Below are 19,127 nucleotides of genomic sequence, written 5' to 3' on the forward strand. Positions count from 1 at the left end.
CATATAGAATATTATTGTGATGTACATTATGTCGCTTTGATTGTAGGTTCTATTGAGCAAGGTACTTGTCTGTTATTTCGGTTTGTCATCTTCAGTCCAGATTTATTGTACAAAGCTGCATAATATGTTGGCGCTTCATAAATGAATAAATAGTGCAATTTGTATTTTGCCAAAATATAACCCTAGACAAAAATAGTATTTGTAGCTAAAAAATGGCAGGATTATGACAGCTGGAAATTTTTACCAGTGAGATATATGTGAAATATGTGAGAAATATGTGAAGACAAATTACAAACCTGTTTGGTAATACAGCCATGCACTTGTGTACTGCATATTAAGCTAGAGATTTAAGTAAACGCAAACTGAGAACAACTTAAAGGGGAATATGATAATGTCTGCATTGCTAATTGGTATGTTTTTCTTCTTGTTACCTTACACAAATTTCAGAGTAGTATTTGGAAACTGTAATGGTATTGCAATGGTAGATTATGTCCAGAAGACGGTTCTGTTAAATCTTGGTACCATTGAACTATATGGCTCAAATGACCCATACCAGAGGCAACCACGCTCTCCACGCAAAACACGGCAACCCTCAGGAGGTAAGGAAGGTTAAAATTTTGTGCATTTGTTTCTCATTCAGAATGTTATTGTGTAGACTGGAACATTTTTGTTTGTAGTGTAAAGTTCCTGAGTTTTCCTTATAAAATCTGTTTGTGTCTATTTTTATTGTATACATGTTTTCTTTGGTTGATTCACCTTTTGCTCACATCCAGGTGTGATTTTACCTGTATGTTTAAGTGTTTTTGCTTCAGGCCATGTGTTGCAAGGGCCTTAAGGTAGTTGATGACTTTTAGTTCTTTAGGGAAGCTCACTATCCTATTATATATAATACACAGACAAAAACATTAAAGCTTTATTTCATCAGTGGGTAAATAGATGGTTCCTTTATCAAAGAGTGTATGCCAGGCTTTTCCAACCTTTTAAACAAGGAGGAAACCTTTAAATAACTTTCAGTTCTCAGGGAACGTCTGTCAGGATTTATGATACGTTCCATTTTATGGTACATTAGCCTGGTAGTCAATGGGATTAATACCTCTTACATTGTTGGTCATTGGAAAGATTGTCACTCTGATAAATAGCCAATTGGATCATTTGTGTAATTGGTAATGGACCAAAAAGTTCCACAGAAAACTTTTTTTTTGGAAACACTGGTGTTATTATGCAAAAAAGGAAGAGCGGTTGACCAGTAAGTTGGAGCCAAGAACCCAGGTACTAATAACCGTTCCATCGTTAAAAAAAGAAGTTGGTTCGTTGATAGTCATAAACAATGAGGCATTTGTCTGTTACTCTGCAAACTTTTCTCATGTATGTGTGTCGTGTTTCATTTAGATCATTTGAATTCAAAATAGATGTGATTGAGCATACTATATGCTATTAATAAATGTGTTTACAAAATGCATATACAGTACTGTGCAAAAGTCTTGGCCACTTTTTGGAAAATGCTTTAAAGCATAGATGCTTTCATAAGTAATGCCTGGTATTGTATTTTTCAACACACTTCAAGAAAGTGCAGGGAATGGGGAAAAAAACAGACCACTTTTTGCCTTCAAACGAGCAGCAATTTCCTTAGATACCCTTGCATACAGCAAAGCTACTGGCATGGTAGATTGTTCTAAGAATTTAACAGAACTTTTCATGTCCACTGCAGACCCTTACTTACGTTTTCTTATCTCCAAAGTAATTTCGGACTGACTCAGTGATGTTTGATTCTAGGGCTCTGTGGGGCCTATTGCTGAGTTTTGCTTTTCACTGCAGATATTTTGTATGATTTTGGTCATGTGTATCATTTCAATACTGCAGAATAAAATGTAAACCTCCTCAAGCATCTCCCTGGTGGTATTGCTTGGTAGATATGAATCTCCCATGTCAAGCTGGCAGCAGGAGCAGGGCTGTGCAGAGATGGGCAGAAGCAGTGATGGGGCATAGGCAGGACCTGCAATCTAGACTGATAAATTAGTTCACAGGTTGGGGGAAGGGTTTTTGTGCACTTGGCATTTTGCCCTGGTTGCTAAAACAAGGCTATCCTTGCACTGACTTCTAGCATGCACCTAGAAACAGGTACAGACAGGGATCTGGAACTTCTGGATTCCTGCTCTAATGTCTTTGCTCAAAACATCAGAAATTCTTAAAAAAAAAAAACAAGCAAACAAACAAAAAACAGTGGTGTCTTGTTAGCGTTTATTCTAACTACACAAGATTAAGGGAAGGCCCAACAACTGCCAGGGTCTCTTTAAGGGAATTTTTTGTATTGCTTAACGTTTTGAAAAAAAAATTGTTTTTTTTTTTTTTTTTACATACTAAGCCAAAGCACATAAAAGTAGGCATCTAGGAGGGAATATAACACGCCTAAAATTTCTGCACAGTTTTGTTTTTGGTATTTAATGGCTGTTTTGCAAAAGAAGATCATTTGAAGTAGACTGCAGCATTCTATTTATTCAATTTACTTATTAAATTATTAGTAATTAAATGTCACAAAAGTACTTATATATAGTAAGTATTTATAAGTATGTTTAATATAAGTAAATAATAAATTTAATGTCTTTTTAGGAATTGCTTTCCTTTCCTTTTTTTTTTTCACCAATGTTTTTTTATCCTTCGCTTTAAACCTCAGGCTAATCCTTATACATCAAATATAACACAAAATACAGGACCTTAACCAAAATTTAAAGTGCTGTTAGAAATGTCACCTGATTTAACTTTATTCTTAACCCTAAAATTTTACCCTTATACTTTGGTCTCATAATCCGAAATGTAACCCAAACCCTAGAACCCAACTGTGACATCCTAACCCCTAACATCACTAAGTGTCAGGTCGTCCAGCATCAAGAAAATAAAGCTCCAAAAGCAACCTGCTGTGAGCTGCTGGTACCAAGTAATGATTGGCTATTTTCTCTCATTAAAGAGGACTAAAGGCAACCATAAATCATCTAATCTTTTGGGCTAATTTAGGAGTGATAAACACATTTGTTTGTTCATCTGAAACAGGGGTCGGCAAACTGCAGCCTTTTGGCCAGATACGGCCTAGCCGGAAACAACCTACCGGACCCGCATGCGGCCCCTCCCTTCCCTATTTACCACGGCTGGTGTTAACACTTCCGCCGCCTGGGTAAATGGGGAACGTTCCGTCTCCTCTGTATGCATTGCAGAGGAGCAGGATTTCCTTTCAGGGGGCATTTCTGGTGGGGGGTGGAGCCATTAGGGCGGGACTCAAGAGAGAGTCGGGCCTAGTGTGCTCCTGCCTACCCCTGAAATGGCCTAGTATCCAAAAAAGTTTGCTGACTTCTGATCTAAAAGCTCATATTTGCTCACAATGCTTTTCCAACATTCAGTGTTTAATACCTTTTATTTGTAATGTTGCAGGTAAAGATTTAAATTTGATGTCACATGTGCGCCTTTTCACCACCTCTATTCTTGGTATAAGGATCAAATAAACAAAAGACAGAAATAAGCACAGAAAAAGGAAAAGTGCAAAAATATTGTAGCAGTATTATAAAATGCAGAGCAGGATATTAGGTAGAATTGAGGGGAAAAAAATTAAAATGTATTGTAAAGAATGGTCATATGATTGGATATTTAAAGTGAGCAGGAATTTCCTTTTCACGTGATTGGATAATTGAAGTGTATAGTCAATTTTGTTTAGTAATTCTGTAATTATCAGAGTTCAAGTGTTATACCTGGCTTTTCTGATAGATCAGATGACACTCCTCATGGAACTGCATTGTGAAGCCAATAGCATGAAAAGACACTGCTTAGGGCCCAACAAAGTCAGGTAGTGCAGGAAGCAGCAGACAAGGCACTGCCTAACATGTTCACCTGGGCAGGATACACAGCAGGAGCCATCCTTAGGTTTTGTTGTCATAAACATTCTAAAGAAAACTGATAAAGCCATAATAAATGTGCTTCTACTCAGAAACTATGAACTCATTTGTGATTCTGTTTCATGGCTTGAAAAGGAAGAACAATCTGTTTTCCATATATCTTCCTTTTCTTTAATTTTTTTATGTGTTTTACATCCTATTTGTATACTAATGACATTTGTGCTTTGATGTTTTTTTTTCATGTTGCTTGTACTTTTCTGGTGTCTGTCTTTTCCTTTTTTCATCGCCTCATTAAGGTTTGCTGACTGTGGCTTCTTGCATGTGCGGCCTTTCTAGCTTATATTCTGAGTCTGTGAAAAAACTCCGTTCTTCTTATATAAGTAAGTCAACTACTGACAATAAAAGCTGCTCAGTTGTTATGACTGTGTTGTCTTCCAACATCACATGGTGTGATTTAACAATCCTAAAATACTGAAATAGGAAATAATGAGAAGTTTTATTAGAAAGCAATTTGTGACACAGCTGAACAGTCTCCTTTCATGTTAACTCAGATTTATTCTTTCTATTTTTCATTTAAAAATATTTGGGTATTAGAAATGTGTAGATGGTCAGAGATTGAATTGACTGCAGGCAATTTCTGTCTGGCTAAAACTGAGGTCTATGCAATAGAGTTCCTTACACTAGGCTCTATACCAAATATGTTTTATATGTATGTATGTATACAGTGTATTTTACTTAATAGTTATATGTAATCCTATTCTGCTCATACATATTCTGTAAACAGAATAAAAGAGGTTAAACTTGGGAGGGTCCAATGTAGAAATTTTAGTTATGCTCTCCAACTTGACATTGGTAGATTTTTACATAGAGCTCTTGGTGCACAGTGACACTTAACTCTCCCTTTCCCTTAAACCTTAACACTTCCCTGCAACACGTAAATTTTAACTCAAGAACAATAATATAAATATATGGTGGATTAGAAACTAAAATGTGGCTATTTTTTTTAGGATAAACACATTTTCTGCAAATAATGAAAAATTTCTTGTGACCTGGATTCCTGGTTGAAATCCTGTATCCTTGTAAATTTCTGTTACAAGATGCTACAGTGGGTTTTATTCTAATATTTTGCTGTTCCTTTCACCCTAATGAAAATGCTAATAGAAACACTAAGGCTGCTTACACACGTTCAATAACTGTCGTTGGAACCAAACGATCAACAGAAAATCGTTCGATAATTGTTAACAAAAGAAGTGCTCAACGAATGAGGAATCTCGCTGGAAACGAATGACTGTTCGGGCGGATCTGATTGGGTGACGATTGTTCTTAACTCTAGTGTGTACGGTCGTTCAATGATCGTGGATTGTTTTGTGATACACTTTCTCCTGTACATGTCACTCCCTGCATCGTTTGAACGATCGTTCAAACGAACCTTCCTAGTGTGTACATTATTGGTGGATTATATTTGAATTCAATATTCGGGAATCGTTCCTTTTGAAATGATAATTATTGCACGTGTGTACCTAGCCTAAGGCTAATTTCAAACACTCTCAACTCACTCTTAACCACTTCCACTCTACTGTATGTTAACCAATTTGTGCGTGTGTTTGCACTTACATTGCCGTGGTTTTTGGCATGGTTCCTGTACACATGTAGCTGCTGGCAAACTTTTGAGTAGTCTGCCACTTTCATTTATTGAATGGGGATGCATTCCATATATTTAAAATGATGGGGATTAATTTACCACCAGTAAATGTTTAATAAAAATTACATTTACGGTTTTAAAAATACCTTTAGTGTCTATATGGCCACTAGTGTTCTCCCCAGGCCCTTTAAGCCGGGTGCACCACCTGGCACTTTTCAGTAAATACCTGGCTGTTTTTGGGTGGTTACTGAAAAGTTGTGTCACAATACAGGGGCTGCCACCTGCCTACAATTTCTTCTCACCCGGTTTAAGAAAATTTCTGGATTAAACACTGGTCCACCTTTTATTATTATCAGTTTGGTGTCCCAGGGTAGATTTTTTTTTATACATTTTAAAGCAAGCTATCTTGTGGGATAGCCTTTAGGACTTCTGTCCTTTCTCACTTCTACACGGGTGTGGGCAGCTGTCTAGATGGGAAAGCAATATGTATAAAATGTTTGAAATCTAGTGTATATAGATGGTTTTAAAATGTTAGATCACATATTTTCACTGCAAAGCTTTTAAATAATGTTTGCGTATTTACCCTTTTGACCGTTTTTGTGGTAATATTTCTGTTTATCTGTTGTTTTAATGTGGTTTTTATCTATTTATCCTACAAAATATCAACTGGCAGCAGCTAACGACAAAGTGCTGAAAGTAATGTGATGCTTTCAGTGACTAAAGTCAATGTTATGTGGAATTTCAAGAATTAAAACACTGAGTTTGTTCTTCATTCAGCAGCATAGCAATTGGCCTCCAGTGTTCTTCCATGACTTTTTTGTCCTCAAATTCCACTCTGCCTGAGGGAGAAATATTGTACTCCTATTTTCTACATATATCAGAATTTGGACAAAACTGTGTCCAAGGTCACAGTAAAATGACAGCATCACCAGAAGCCAGTCCTGCGATTTTTTGAGTTAACAGCCCATCCAGTGTTTTATATCCTCAACTCTTGCCTGGTTAAGTGAATTTTTTTTATTTACCAGGATTTATTCAAACTATATCATATTGTACATGTTTTTTTTTTATAACCAACCATATATTTTTTAGGATATTTTATAACCAACTTAAAAAAAATGTACTAGTTACTTGCTGACAGAAGCCCACTTATATGTTGTAGAACCATGATACTACTCCAATTTTTTTATAGCGTTTATAAATAATCCTACAAAATCAAATAGATGCATTTTACCATTACATAGAGCAGTGGTCCCCAACCTTTTGGACATCATGGACCACTAAATTTACGGACTCCGGCGCACGCATGCACGGGGAGCTGTATGTCAATCAAAGAATTGTCCTCCAGAGTTACGTCATGATGCCAGAACCCGCCCACTTTCTCATCGCACGTCTGGGTCCAGACACAACCCGCCCTCCGCACTGAGCCTGCGATGCATACAGGAGAAATGGTCCACGGCTCTGGCCGTTGTGCTCCCCCAAGCGGGGTCTTTCTCCTGACCCCACCTGGGGGGTGCACCGGCCGGAGCCTCAGACTAACAAAATTTCCTCACAGACCACCAGTGGTCCGGCAACCATAGGTTGGGGACCACTGCTATGAAGGTCCCTGGTACTAATGTACTAACATTGGATGAGAGTAAATTTCATTGGACACTGATCTGCATACCAATGATATCACTTCAAATTGAACTTTAATATTCCCAATAAGGACAAACAGTTGCAATCTATCCTCTCAGGGCCAGTGAATGTTGGGAACATAAGGTTCTGTTTGGGATTAAATCAATGGTGTATAACTCAGTGTCGTGTTACATTTGCTGTTAATTGATGCTAAAATGCTTTCTGGAATTACCTACACTCGTGTAGGTAATCTGGCTATACATCAAGTCTTCTATGTACCATGGAGAGTTGACTTTTGAACTAGTTTTTGTTGTTCTTGTTGTATTATTTCTAGTCAGTACTAATTCAAATCTTCTTTCAAATCTCCTTATGTACATGTATAAGATTAATGTACAGCCCTCTAAAAGCAATGGGATCAAGTTATCACACTAGAGTTCTAGAGGTTGTTTGGGTCCCAAAATGGGGCTGGTAATATTACTACCAGTGCTATAGGCATCCATTAATTAGGGTCAACATGTACATTTATCATTAGAAACTATACATAACTATATAATAAACTAAACACAAATCCAAGTTTTTTTGTTTGTTTTTTTAACAATAGTTTGCTTGATAAAGTTACTTATATTGACTTGATCATTGCTTACCATTTTTAATGTTACAATCAACTGTCCTGAGAACTGCTGCACTGCTAAAGTAAAAAAAAGAAAAATGAACAGGAAAATATTTTCATACCGAGAAACTTGAGCACTGTACTGTCTGGTGTAACCACTGAGGGATAAAAGCTACTGCAACATCCTCTTCATTTTTTCTTTATCCTTTTATATTTGTTCAATTTTCTGATACTTTTTAGTCTGCTTTATGACCAGAAATCTGGCAGTTTTTATGAATAGAATGGTCCAGTAAACAGTGGTTAATGTTTGCCAGTTTTCTATGAAGGTAGTAATTTGAATTGTATGATTTATTATATTTGTGTTTGAGATACTGCACCAAACTTACACTAAAGTAATCAATCTATGTACATTTCATATTTTAGCAGGTCTAAGTGACATTAATGAGAGCACGTCAACCTCAGAGGATCGCTGCAAATCCCCCACCTCAGGTACTTATTTTTTTAAGCAATTATATTATTGCATGTTCTCCTTTCTAATTAAACTAACATTTTAACATTAAATGTTTGCTTTGGCCTGGACAAAAAAATAATGCAATCTGTTGGAGATCATTTTCATTATATCTGTGGATAATTTATGCCAAGCAACCGCCAGTAGGTTTAATTTTTTTATGTAAAAATGGGTGGAGTGTATCAAAATCTTGTAGGGAAAGTGACCCTTCTTGTTCATCTGAAACTTTTTTTGGCTGTAGTATATTTTCATAGATTCATAGTAGGATTCGTTAGAACACATTATCACATTCATTTTTTTATTGTTTAAACATAGCTCTGTCATAACCAACCTCCCATCTAGGTGATGTGGAGCGGACCCTGGGAGATTCATACCAGAAAAATCCCTTTAACATTTTGCTGCAAGCTTGATAGGGCCTTGGGCAAGTACAGAAGATGCTTAAGGGGCTATGTGACTTCAGGATAACTTATATTACCACTACAAAAGGTTTTTGACTACAGCCAAGCAGAGGAAAGCCTGTTCTGCCACTGTGACCTTACTTGGAACAAGTAGACAGCAAGAGAACATTTAATGGTCTGTGAACACAGAACCTAAACATACTACTACATCACAGAGTATTAAAAATAAACTTAGCTATCTTTAGTATGTTTTAAGGATTTAGAAAATCATTGAGATATAGTAGGTTCATTCTGTATAAATTAAAGTAACTGTGCCCATTTTGCAAATTATTTTATTGAATGTTAAATTGATTATCAACTTAAGTCCTAATGTCAAATACAAGATAGAAGAGTTGAATAGTATGTACATTTTGCTCCTTGGAGTAATACATTTTGTGCTTTGCACACTTGTAAGTAGTCAGCATTTGAATCTTGTTGGCCAAGCCCTGAAAAAACTTCTGAATGTCAATCCAAAGTCTAGGTTTTATTTATTGACTCAGGACAATACAAGGCAACTGATCTTTTAGTTTAGTAAACTATTCTTGCTAGTAGCAGATTTCCCGCATTTAAAGATGTATGCATTGTATTTTATCCTTATGTGAAATGCATACCTTCCATCATGGAAAGAACATTTCCAACTGTAGACAGTTGGATTGGGCAGTAATTTACTTAAAGATGTTATAAAGCTGACACTGTTTGGGCCAGAAAATATTTTTTCCCTCCCATTAGATGCATAAATGGCCAAACCTTCTGGGGTTTTGGACCAATAGAATTTTAATAAAGTTGAACTTTGCTTTGAAGTTGTGCTTTTGACTGTTGACTGTGCAAAAGTTAGCGTTTGTCTGGCACCCCCTTCTTCACGAATCACAAGCAGTCATAGAATCATTGAATCAGTCCCAGTATAAGCAATCGATACTTCAAACCCTCAGACAGCAGCAGCCTTGAATCCCAAGGCACTCTGATATGCAAATCTGAACTTCTTAAAATGGAAGGCACATCCAACTCATCCTGCAGTTCCCATATAGAATGCTGAAGCAGAGGATTGGCATATGGTTAATTGATTCTCTAGTTTGCTGGAGTTGCAAGCCAGGCTAGGGGCCAGGTCTCCCTGTGTCTGCTGCACTTGGTCACCAATATCAGATTACCTTGCCTGCAGGCTTCTAGTGTATTTCTACATGGTACTCTTTGTGCTTTGGGAGGACTTTCGCCAGCATGGGGGTAGGGAGGTCGTATAATTTAAGATTTTTGCACCAAGGCCCCTAAGTCATTTATTGATCAGCAATGGAAAGACATTTTACACTTATACAGTAAGATTGTACAAGCTAAGTTCATTCCTTAGCACTGACATCTGGTTGAAGTGACAGCTGATCAAATCTGAAACTATCCAACAATAAATCGTCTTGTAGATATTGACCTAACTATATGGTAAATGTCCCGTTCATAGTTTTTTTTTCTATCCAGCAGTGTTTATATGTAGTTGTCCTTTTCAGATACCATAAACAACGTACTGTGCAATGGTTTTTAGTAACCCTGCTTGCAAATAAATGCACATTAATCCATTTCTTATTAAGATGGTAGAAATTTTACAGTATTTTGGACAGTGTGCTGATTATAAGAGGTAAGCAGAGGTAGAGAAAGGACCACCCCGTAACAATATGCTACGCATGTCATCATTCAGGTGAGTAGTTTAACTGGGTTGTTGGGTACGGCTTAGTCTAGTCTACACAGACTGTTTCCCCAGCATTTAACTTGAGGCTTTTAAAGCCCCTTTGAAATCCCAATGCATTACAATGGGTTAATTTTCACCAGGACATTTCCTTGAGGCACGTTTATGCTTGCAATGTTTAAAAAATAAAATGCCCAAAAAAACACGGGAAAGCGCGGTTAAACATTTCCATTGGTATCAATGAGACGTTTTCCCATGTGTTTTTGAGCACTTAATATGCAAATTTGTTAAAAACGCGTTTTCCAGCATTTTAAAGACAAGCTATAAAAGTGCATAAAAACGCATATAAACACAATAGGAACGTTTACATGCATTTTTAAAAAACGTTACTGTAGGTCCAGCCTAAGTAAAGGATATAAAAATATTGAAACATTTTTGATATTGATCATTTTTTTTTTTTTTTTTCAAAATAAGGACCTTCAAACATTTTAAATTGTTAGATGCAGTTAAATTCATAATTGAAATCAATTCCCATTGACTACATTTCAGGTAGGATGAACATTCCTAAGGGTGCTAGGCCAAAGCTTGAATCTACAGGCCCCACAGTATACTGTATTGTTTGTCTCTTGGTTGCCTGACTTTTCAGCTTGCCAGTATAGCAAATTACTATTTTGCTTATATTAGTTGCTTTCAAAATGCTGCCATTTTATGATATTTAAAGGAGGACTATACACAGCAGTGGCTGGTGGTCTTCTTTGTACCTAGTCCAAAAAATCTCACTTGTTTTATTGTTAGACCTGGAAGATCAAGTGAGCCTTTGTTTATTTTTACCTTTTTAATTAATGCCCTTTAACTTCAAAAGGTGTTATTTTTTGTTCCTGGTCTGTAGTGTTGGTTCTTACAATCCATGCTATGGGGCAGGTGTTGGCTAAAAAAAAGAAATTTGACACTGCATAAAGTGAACATCTTCTTTGAATAAAATTTTGAGGGGCAAAGTGTATTTTGGACCATTCCTGCTTTTTTAAAATGCTGTCCCTTGTTCAAAATTGCACTGAAGATTACATCTGCATGGTGTGCTGAAAATGTACATGTTGGCCTCTGAGAACTAGCGTTCTGCTGTGTCCACTTTCATAGGTGAATAGTAGTGTACTGCATTGTGCAGTACATGAGCATCCCATTTACACAAAGTTAGCTTTATTCATGTTTTTTTTGCCATCAGTGTATTTTCATTAACTGTTATTAACCCTGCTTATCTGAAATCACAGCTGTGCCTTTTTATGTTTGGCTTGATTTTGTCCCATATGTCTTCATTAAATGTTGTCTTCACTTGTATAGGTTGTGGCTCTCCCACATCTTCTGATGATGAACAAACAATGAAATTATTTATAGAAAAGGGTACAGTATTTCTGTATGTTCATATTCTAGTTTGATGCAGCTGGAGCCACTGTTAGACACTGATGTCTTGTATTGACATGTTATTTACAGTGAAGATCAAAGGCAGAAAGTTTTCCAGGGCGGTAGCAACCGATATAGGTAGGACAGACACAATTCTCCTGCTATCCTATATTTGTGTCTTGCTCTTTTACCAAACTAACAACCAGGGGCCAGGGCAACAATCTCTTCTTTGATCACAAAATGAAAAATCAATCACCTTTGCTTCTTATGATTGGAATTTGGGGACTTTTTGATTAACAAAATCACAATTTTTAAGAAGGTCATTGTTTTAATTTTGCTTGTAATAAATATTCCAAAGTAACTGGGAAGGTATTTGGAAAGTAGCAAGGTTCAATAAATGCATCAGATTCTAACATTCAGTGCAAAATTTTACTTTATTAGGCTGTTTCGGTTAAGGTACCCTAAATTGTCAGGTAATTGGCAAGCTGATTGTGGCCTAATGGATTATATGAATTGATGTCTTGAACCGTGCTACTTAGCCAATTACAGACTTGGTGAGTGGAACTGAGCACTTTTTTGTTTGGGTACTATACTGACCTTTGGCATGTGGTACAATGCTTAATTCTTTGCATATTGGAATTGGGAACGCTGTTAGGATGTCACAACAGGGAAGTTTTTGTTGAAGCACTAAAATTATTATTTAAATGTTCTATAACAAATTACATGAAAGTATGATTAGCTAATTGATTACTATTTTTTAAACTGGTTTTTATGTTATCTCTGCAAGTGTTGTATATTCTCAGGTATATTATGCTCCTTTCCTGAAACCCAACCAAATATCTATGGCCATTTTGTTTTAGAAAGTGTAGTGTACAAAGTTCAGCAACTTGGTGTCCAGGCAAATGTAAGTGTTGACTGGAAGCCATGGGGTCATGACATTGCTGTTTATTCAGGGTAATTATATAAAGGATATATAGCACATCACACATCATATAACAAGTAACTGAGATTTGCTGTAATCATAAATAAGGGGCTGTTTGATGTACAAGTCAGTAAATGCAACTCAAGAGGGAAAGTTCAAGGATTGAATTCAGCTTGCTGGGAACTTGCATTGAAATGACTGTATGCATAGATACTATTTCAATCTGAACGCCAGACAGTTATAAAGACCCCAATTCATGCTCTTTGTAAAAAAATAACTTAAATATATTTAAATGCAAGCAAAATAGGCATCTGATTAAATTTAGTACCAGCCCTAAATTCTAATCTACAATGAGTTTGGACTGGGAAAGGGAGATTCCCTCAAGTATGATCCCAGCTGATATGCCAAAATACTCATGTGCTAGCTAGGGATGCTAAAAGTAAGAGAACAGAATGACAAAATTAACAACCTATCAGTCTGCTGGTTTTCTGTCACAGTTCATTTACATGTTGGGGGTGAGACATGGTGGGGATCTCCGAACCTGGCAGACGGGGCAGTACTAGGTGGCAGAGTTGACAATAAATATAAATAAATATATATATGTATTTATATGTAATCTGTACGCTTAGTTGTTTGCAGTGGGTCTGGATTCCTGCCGCTCATGCTATGTGTAACCCAAACCAAGATGAGCATTGATAAAAATATCTTTAAATACAAAAATGTCACAGCGATACTTCATACAAATAGGACTATGGTAGTACAAATCAACTGTCTATTCACATAATATCAAATGTATTACAAGTAGCCAAGCTACTTGTAGGAAGGATATATCTCTCATTGAGTCAGACATCGTTGGAATAGAGAATTTATCAGTTCCGGAAGTTTCATCACTCTGCATTTATGATGGATGGAAACAATTGTACTAGAACTTCTGTTGTCCTCATGGACATCTTTTCAGTGTATTCTAATCATAGAGCTCATGGAAGTCTTGAGAATATAATGATATATATTGCTGCTACCACAAGCTACATGATCACTACTTACATACTTGCATGTGCTTGGACTCTGTTACACCAGATTAGGTTTATCTTTTGCTTTGATGTGGAGTTTTAATGGTATTTATATTGATATTCATGTTTAGGAGGTGGTTACAGATGGCAGTAGTTTATATACTTTTTTTTCAATAAGGCACAATTTTTAAAAGGTAGTTTGCAATGGATCTGGTGTTTATCTTTTTATTAGAGACAAACACCTCTGTGCAGTTTTGCATGATATAACGTCATTACATTACCAACAGCAGTGGTAATGGCTCCCATTGCACCAGCAAATAGGTTAGTGGCATCCTTTCTGCAAGATAGTTTTTTTTTTTTTTTTTTCTTCCTCATATGGCAATTTCTCTTTTACAGGATAGCTTCTAATATAGAATTCTGTCTTAAATAGAGCAGCTTGTCCCCTAACTGAGCAGTATGCCGCAAGGCAGCCTATCCCCACCAGCAGAGTCATCTTAGGGAAGGCGCAAATATATCCTTCTTCTATATAATAGATATATACCACTGAATTATATGCAAGTAAGAGAGCAATAGCATCACCTGTTTTAATTAAACTAAATCAGTTTTTACATCTCTGATTTTTGAAAGACAAAACTAGAACACTTTGAGTCACAGCCAGTAAGCAGACCCCCCTTATTAGAACTTTCCGTCTATACAAATCAGCCATTGGCATTAAATAGAGATAATACACCACTGTTTCTACACATTAACTATTTAAGTATTTTAAATGATTGTCCCATTTTGTAATGTAAAAATGGTCTGCTAATGTCTTTAATTTTTATTACAGTATCATCTATATCACCCATTTATCACCTATCACAAAAAAACTAGGCTAAGTTCACAATACTTACACACACCAGGATAAGGATATTTATTTTCATAGAATGACAGACCTTTCCAATGATATTTAAAAATCACTAACATGCGGTTATTATAAATATTCGTACCTAACTTTAAGTTTTTCTGCTCTTAAAAACCAGTATCAAGATTGGCCAGGTTAACTGCAAACCAAACCAGCAACTATAATAATAGTTAATTGAATTGTCGCGTTATCGTGGGTTCCCGTGATATCATCAATATCATCGAGTTCCCGGACAGTAACCCCAATTAGTATGCCTAAAAAGCAGAAGCAACGTGCAGCTACCAGTCTCTGGAAGGTTGACCTCGAACGTCATGTCCTCAACCCCAAAAGGTCTGACCAATTATTCTTCGTCCAACGCGGCAACAAAGCCCTGTGTTTAGTGTGCAACGACACCAACAGCACTTTCAAGGAGTTGAAACTCAAGGGGCATTTCGATGTCAAGCACACGCACACATACAGAGACTTTACCTCGGATGAGCAGAAGACTGAGGCTGCTCGCTTGCAGTCACGGTTGGAAAAAACCTTTCCTTGGACACCTTGTTTCTTCTGGCCTAGTGTGCCTTCTTGACCTCCTGAAATGGCCCAGTAGTCCAATAAGTTTGCCGACCCCTGCTCTAGAATGTAAGGAATAGTATGTAAGTTCATATTGCTAGGACTTAAGTAGTGGAAATCACAGATCAATTATGTGTGCTAAACAATGACAAAAACATTATAGGTGTCATAAATACAAATTACAATATAGATATAAAATTCCGAGATGTTAAACATGTCAACCAAATAAAAGTATACTAATAACTATATTTTATTATTTTTTTATTACATTTAAATACACGCCTAATTTTATGCATATACACACTTATCACCGGCTACTCTTTCAGCCAGTTATATATATTATATATTTGTGCAATGCCACAACATTTATTTCCGCCCAGAGTTGCATTCATTTTTTGTGAAGATCTTGAATTGATGATAGAGTTGTACTGCTTCTTAAAGTCTTCTCTAGTACATCTCAGATGTTTTTAATGGGGTTCAGGCCTGGGGCTAGTCCATGATCCAGTCCATGAAAATGATGTCTCATGCTCCCTTAACCACTTTTCAGATTCTGACCACAGTGAATCCTGGCATTGTCATAGTGGAATATGCCTGTACCATTGGGGAATTAAAAATCAGTGGTTTTGTATATTCAGGTAGTCAACTGACTTTGTTTTTTGTGAACATAAAATTGCTGAAGCAACCCCAGGTCATAACTTTGGAACCACATGCTTTGGGACGTTTTTGGGACAGGCAATGTATAACTGATGTGTAAATATAAAAACTCTTCTCTTCCTGACTCATAGTCACCCAAACCTGGCACAAATCATATTTGAATAAAAAAAATGTATTCCCCAACAATTCTTATCAAAATATAAATAAGGTTCTTATCCCAATAATCTAGGTTCTAGATTCTAAAAAGATTCCTTATTTTGACCTTTTTATTTCTGAGGGGTTAATTTGAGTAATTTGATAGGGCTCAGTCTGATGAGTGCCTAGCTGTGATGGTAGCATAAAAGATTCACATTTCTGCTGATGTTTTCACATGGATACCTATTGTATACAATACACTTGTGTAAACAGTGCTTGGATTAAATATTTTTGATTTATATACTTTAAGAATTGTTTGTGGATTATTTTTTTCATGCAGGAATTTTATGATTGGGTGCTCAAAAGAGTTTTTAAATATATATTATACATATTTTATACATTTTAAAAAGTCTCCTTTAGGCAGACGTTTTAAAGCAGAACTAAATCCGAAAGTCTTTCCAATTTGCATTCCAATGCAGGGAGCCACTACCTTCATTCTCTTCTTCCCTTAACAGATGATTTTCAGCCATCTTGATAGGCTGTGCTGGGATGACGTAACTCCCATGCAGGTGTGTGGAAGTTTATTCTTCCTGATACAGGCAAAGGAAGCTGGAATTTCCGGGTTTCTCTGGAAACCAAAGCTGATGCTGTACATGCACAGCTCAGCTTTGATGGCAGAAACCTGGAGTGATCAGGTAGGTAAGACACAGTATTGTGGAAAGGGCATCGCCTGACCCTTTCTAGATTAAAGACCCGCCTGATCATACAAACCTAAAAGTGAAATTTTATTTCAACTTTAAATTTAACCACTTGCTTTACATTCATAGGACTTTTACCACAACTGATGTGCTTAGAATGCTTACTTTAAAGGGAAAAAAATCCTCTGTAGTGTAGTAAACAACAAACGCAGGTGATTTAAAGAGCGTGCTATAGGGACTTAATGCACCCAGTTTTTCTAAATGGCAAAAAAAAAACGTTCCCCAGAATTATGGGTAAATTGATCTTTTTTCCGAAGAAAAGCCAAAAGAATCCAAATACTGTACATATGACCCTTTTTACCAGTTTTGGTTACCTGAAATCACATGGGATAGAGGCGGTTGTCTTCCAACTGTTTCTGACCAGTGATTACAGTACAGTACAAAAATAATAATTTTTAGCTCTGTCACCAAAGACTTTGGATCAAGCAGGTAAGCAAAGCCTTGTTCTAAATACTGGTCTCCAGAACTACTGTAGAGTGTACAGTTAAGCCTCTGATGTGTCTTCTTGTAAGCAATGCAAGGTTATATTGGCCTGGGTCTGTCATGACAATCCTCAAACATGAAAAAAGAGAGGTGAGGTAAGTTGTATTTGTAGAGGTTTGTGGTATATCCTAATCTATTAAAAAGTAAATATGTGCTTTAAATACAGTTATATTTTAATAACACATTGCCTTCCAAAAGTAAATTCTATTATATGCTGTGTAAAAGGCATAACAAATCCATGACGTGACATATTACAAAGTAAGTGAAATTTTAAGAAGTTGAGTAGAGTGTTCTGTACTGATGTGCACGTTTCGGGTTTGATTTTTGTTTTTTCTAAATGATGTTTTGTATTATAATATATATACAAATTGACTAATTCAATTATTTTAATTCTGAAGCCAAGCAAGCATAATCAAGCTATCATATATACCTTCTTCTGCAAAGTTCTGTTTTCAGCATGACGTTTTGTTTTTAATTAGCTAACCCTTACTAGTAAATCTGTTCCATGGGAAAAATGGAAAATGGTTTCAAAATTTAAGATGTCTTTTTTTTTCTCTTATAGCAAAGATGTCAAGGAAGTTAAGCCTACCTACAGAGTTAAAGCCTGATCTAGGTAATGCTTTTTTTATGAAGAAATATAAATGCTAAATGCAAATTATGTGTTACCCACTTGTGTATGTTTGTATCCCTGATACAGATATTATCTTATACATATTTATATACATTCTTTTCATCATCATAACATGCACTCAAGACTTATTGCTTTCATCAGAGTTTTGTGCCTCTACTGTTTTCAGAAGTTACGTGGAAAAGTTGTACCTGACCTTTACTTTTATTACAAGCATTATGTAACCTATATTGTAGCCAGCAGAGAGGAAGTATGAAATGTATTTTCTCTCCCTTGTCTGCTTACCCAGGCATTTGTCCATGATTCCTTTGTAGTAAATAAAATGTACTAAGGTTTGGCCTAAATGCAAGCAAAATACCATTCTTCAGAGGTGGGTAGGGGGTTAGTAGCTTAATGTAGAAAGATCAGATTGGTTTTTTTCCTTAAGTTCAAGTCGCATTCAAGACATTGTTTTCTGGTAAAATAAATAGATATTTTTGTAATTACTGAAAAAATCCTTAGCCTGAAAATTGAAAACAAAAGTAGTCACCACTTCTGAGAACTGGAAAACTGCATTATATTGTCTACTCTACTTAAAGAACTCCCATAAAGTGAAGTAGTGTATGGCAGGTTATGAGAACTCTGCTGGTGCCTACAGTTGTGTGTTGTATATCTGAAACATTGTTATGTGCTTAATATTTTTATTAAGCATATTTATTCAGCGGAGCTTACTGGCAAAATGTTTACCATGTATGTTATGTTTTCAGATGTCCGAGACAATTCTTTCAGCCGGTCACGGAGTTCAAGTGTGACTAGCATAGACAAAGAATCACGGGAGGCAATATCTGCTCTTCACTTTTGTGAGACGTATACCAGGAAACCTGATGTATCTACGTCACCATGCTTATGGGTGGGAACCACGCTAGGTACTGTGTTAGTCATTGTTTTAGGCCTGCCACCATCAGGAGAGCAAAGACTTCTTCAGCCTGTTATTGTATCTCCAAGTGGTAAGTAACACATATAATATACTTTGAGGTAGTTTTCTTGTGTGTGAGGCCATCTGTGGCAATGAGGGAGGGGTTTCATATATTACAGGAAATCCCATTATAGCTGTGCTGAATTGATACCTGGTAAACTGACATGGTCATCCAGAAGCAGGCATGGTCAGCATTATCTCAGAATGCTCCCCCTTCCCTAGTACAGTGACAAATTAGCTTGTATACAACACAGGTCTGAATTAAAGTAATACTGGAAAGAGCAAACGTGTAGCAAGTCCCCTAGAACTTGTTTTTAAATATAGAAAAATAGGGTCTGATGATGACACCTCTGGATTTCAAGGGCACTCAGGGATCCCT

The 19,127-nt window shown here is 36.4% G+C and overlaps 1 protein-coding gene across 1 annotated transcript in view; it reads left to right on the top strand.

The window, feature by feature from the left end:
* The window catches only part of STXBP5 (syntaxin binding protein 5), a gene marked incomplete in the record, with an annotated part of 197,039 nt that overhangs the window by 166,292 nt on the left and 11,620 nt on the right, over positions 1-19,127 (top strand). Inside the window, 6 exon segments of the mRNA XM_072409289.1 lie at positions 448-599; positions 8,168-8,233; positions 11,691-11,750; positions 11,841-11,888; positions 17,728-17,778; positions 18,540-18,779. Of these exon segments, the coding sequence (XP_072265390.1) occupies positions 448-599; positions 8,168-8,233; positions 11,691-11,750; positions 11,841-11,888; positions 17,728-17,778; positions 18,540-18,779 (617 nt within the window).

Source organism: Pyxicephalus adspersus, chromosome 4, assembly GCF_032062135.1.
Source record: "Pyxicephalus adspersus chromosome 4, UCB_Pads_2.0, whole genome shotgun sequence".
Lineage (NCBI taxonomy): Eukaryota > Metazoa > Chordata > Amphibia > Anura > Pyxicephalidae > Pyxicephalus > Pyxicephalus adspersus.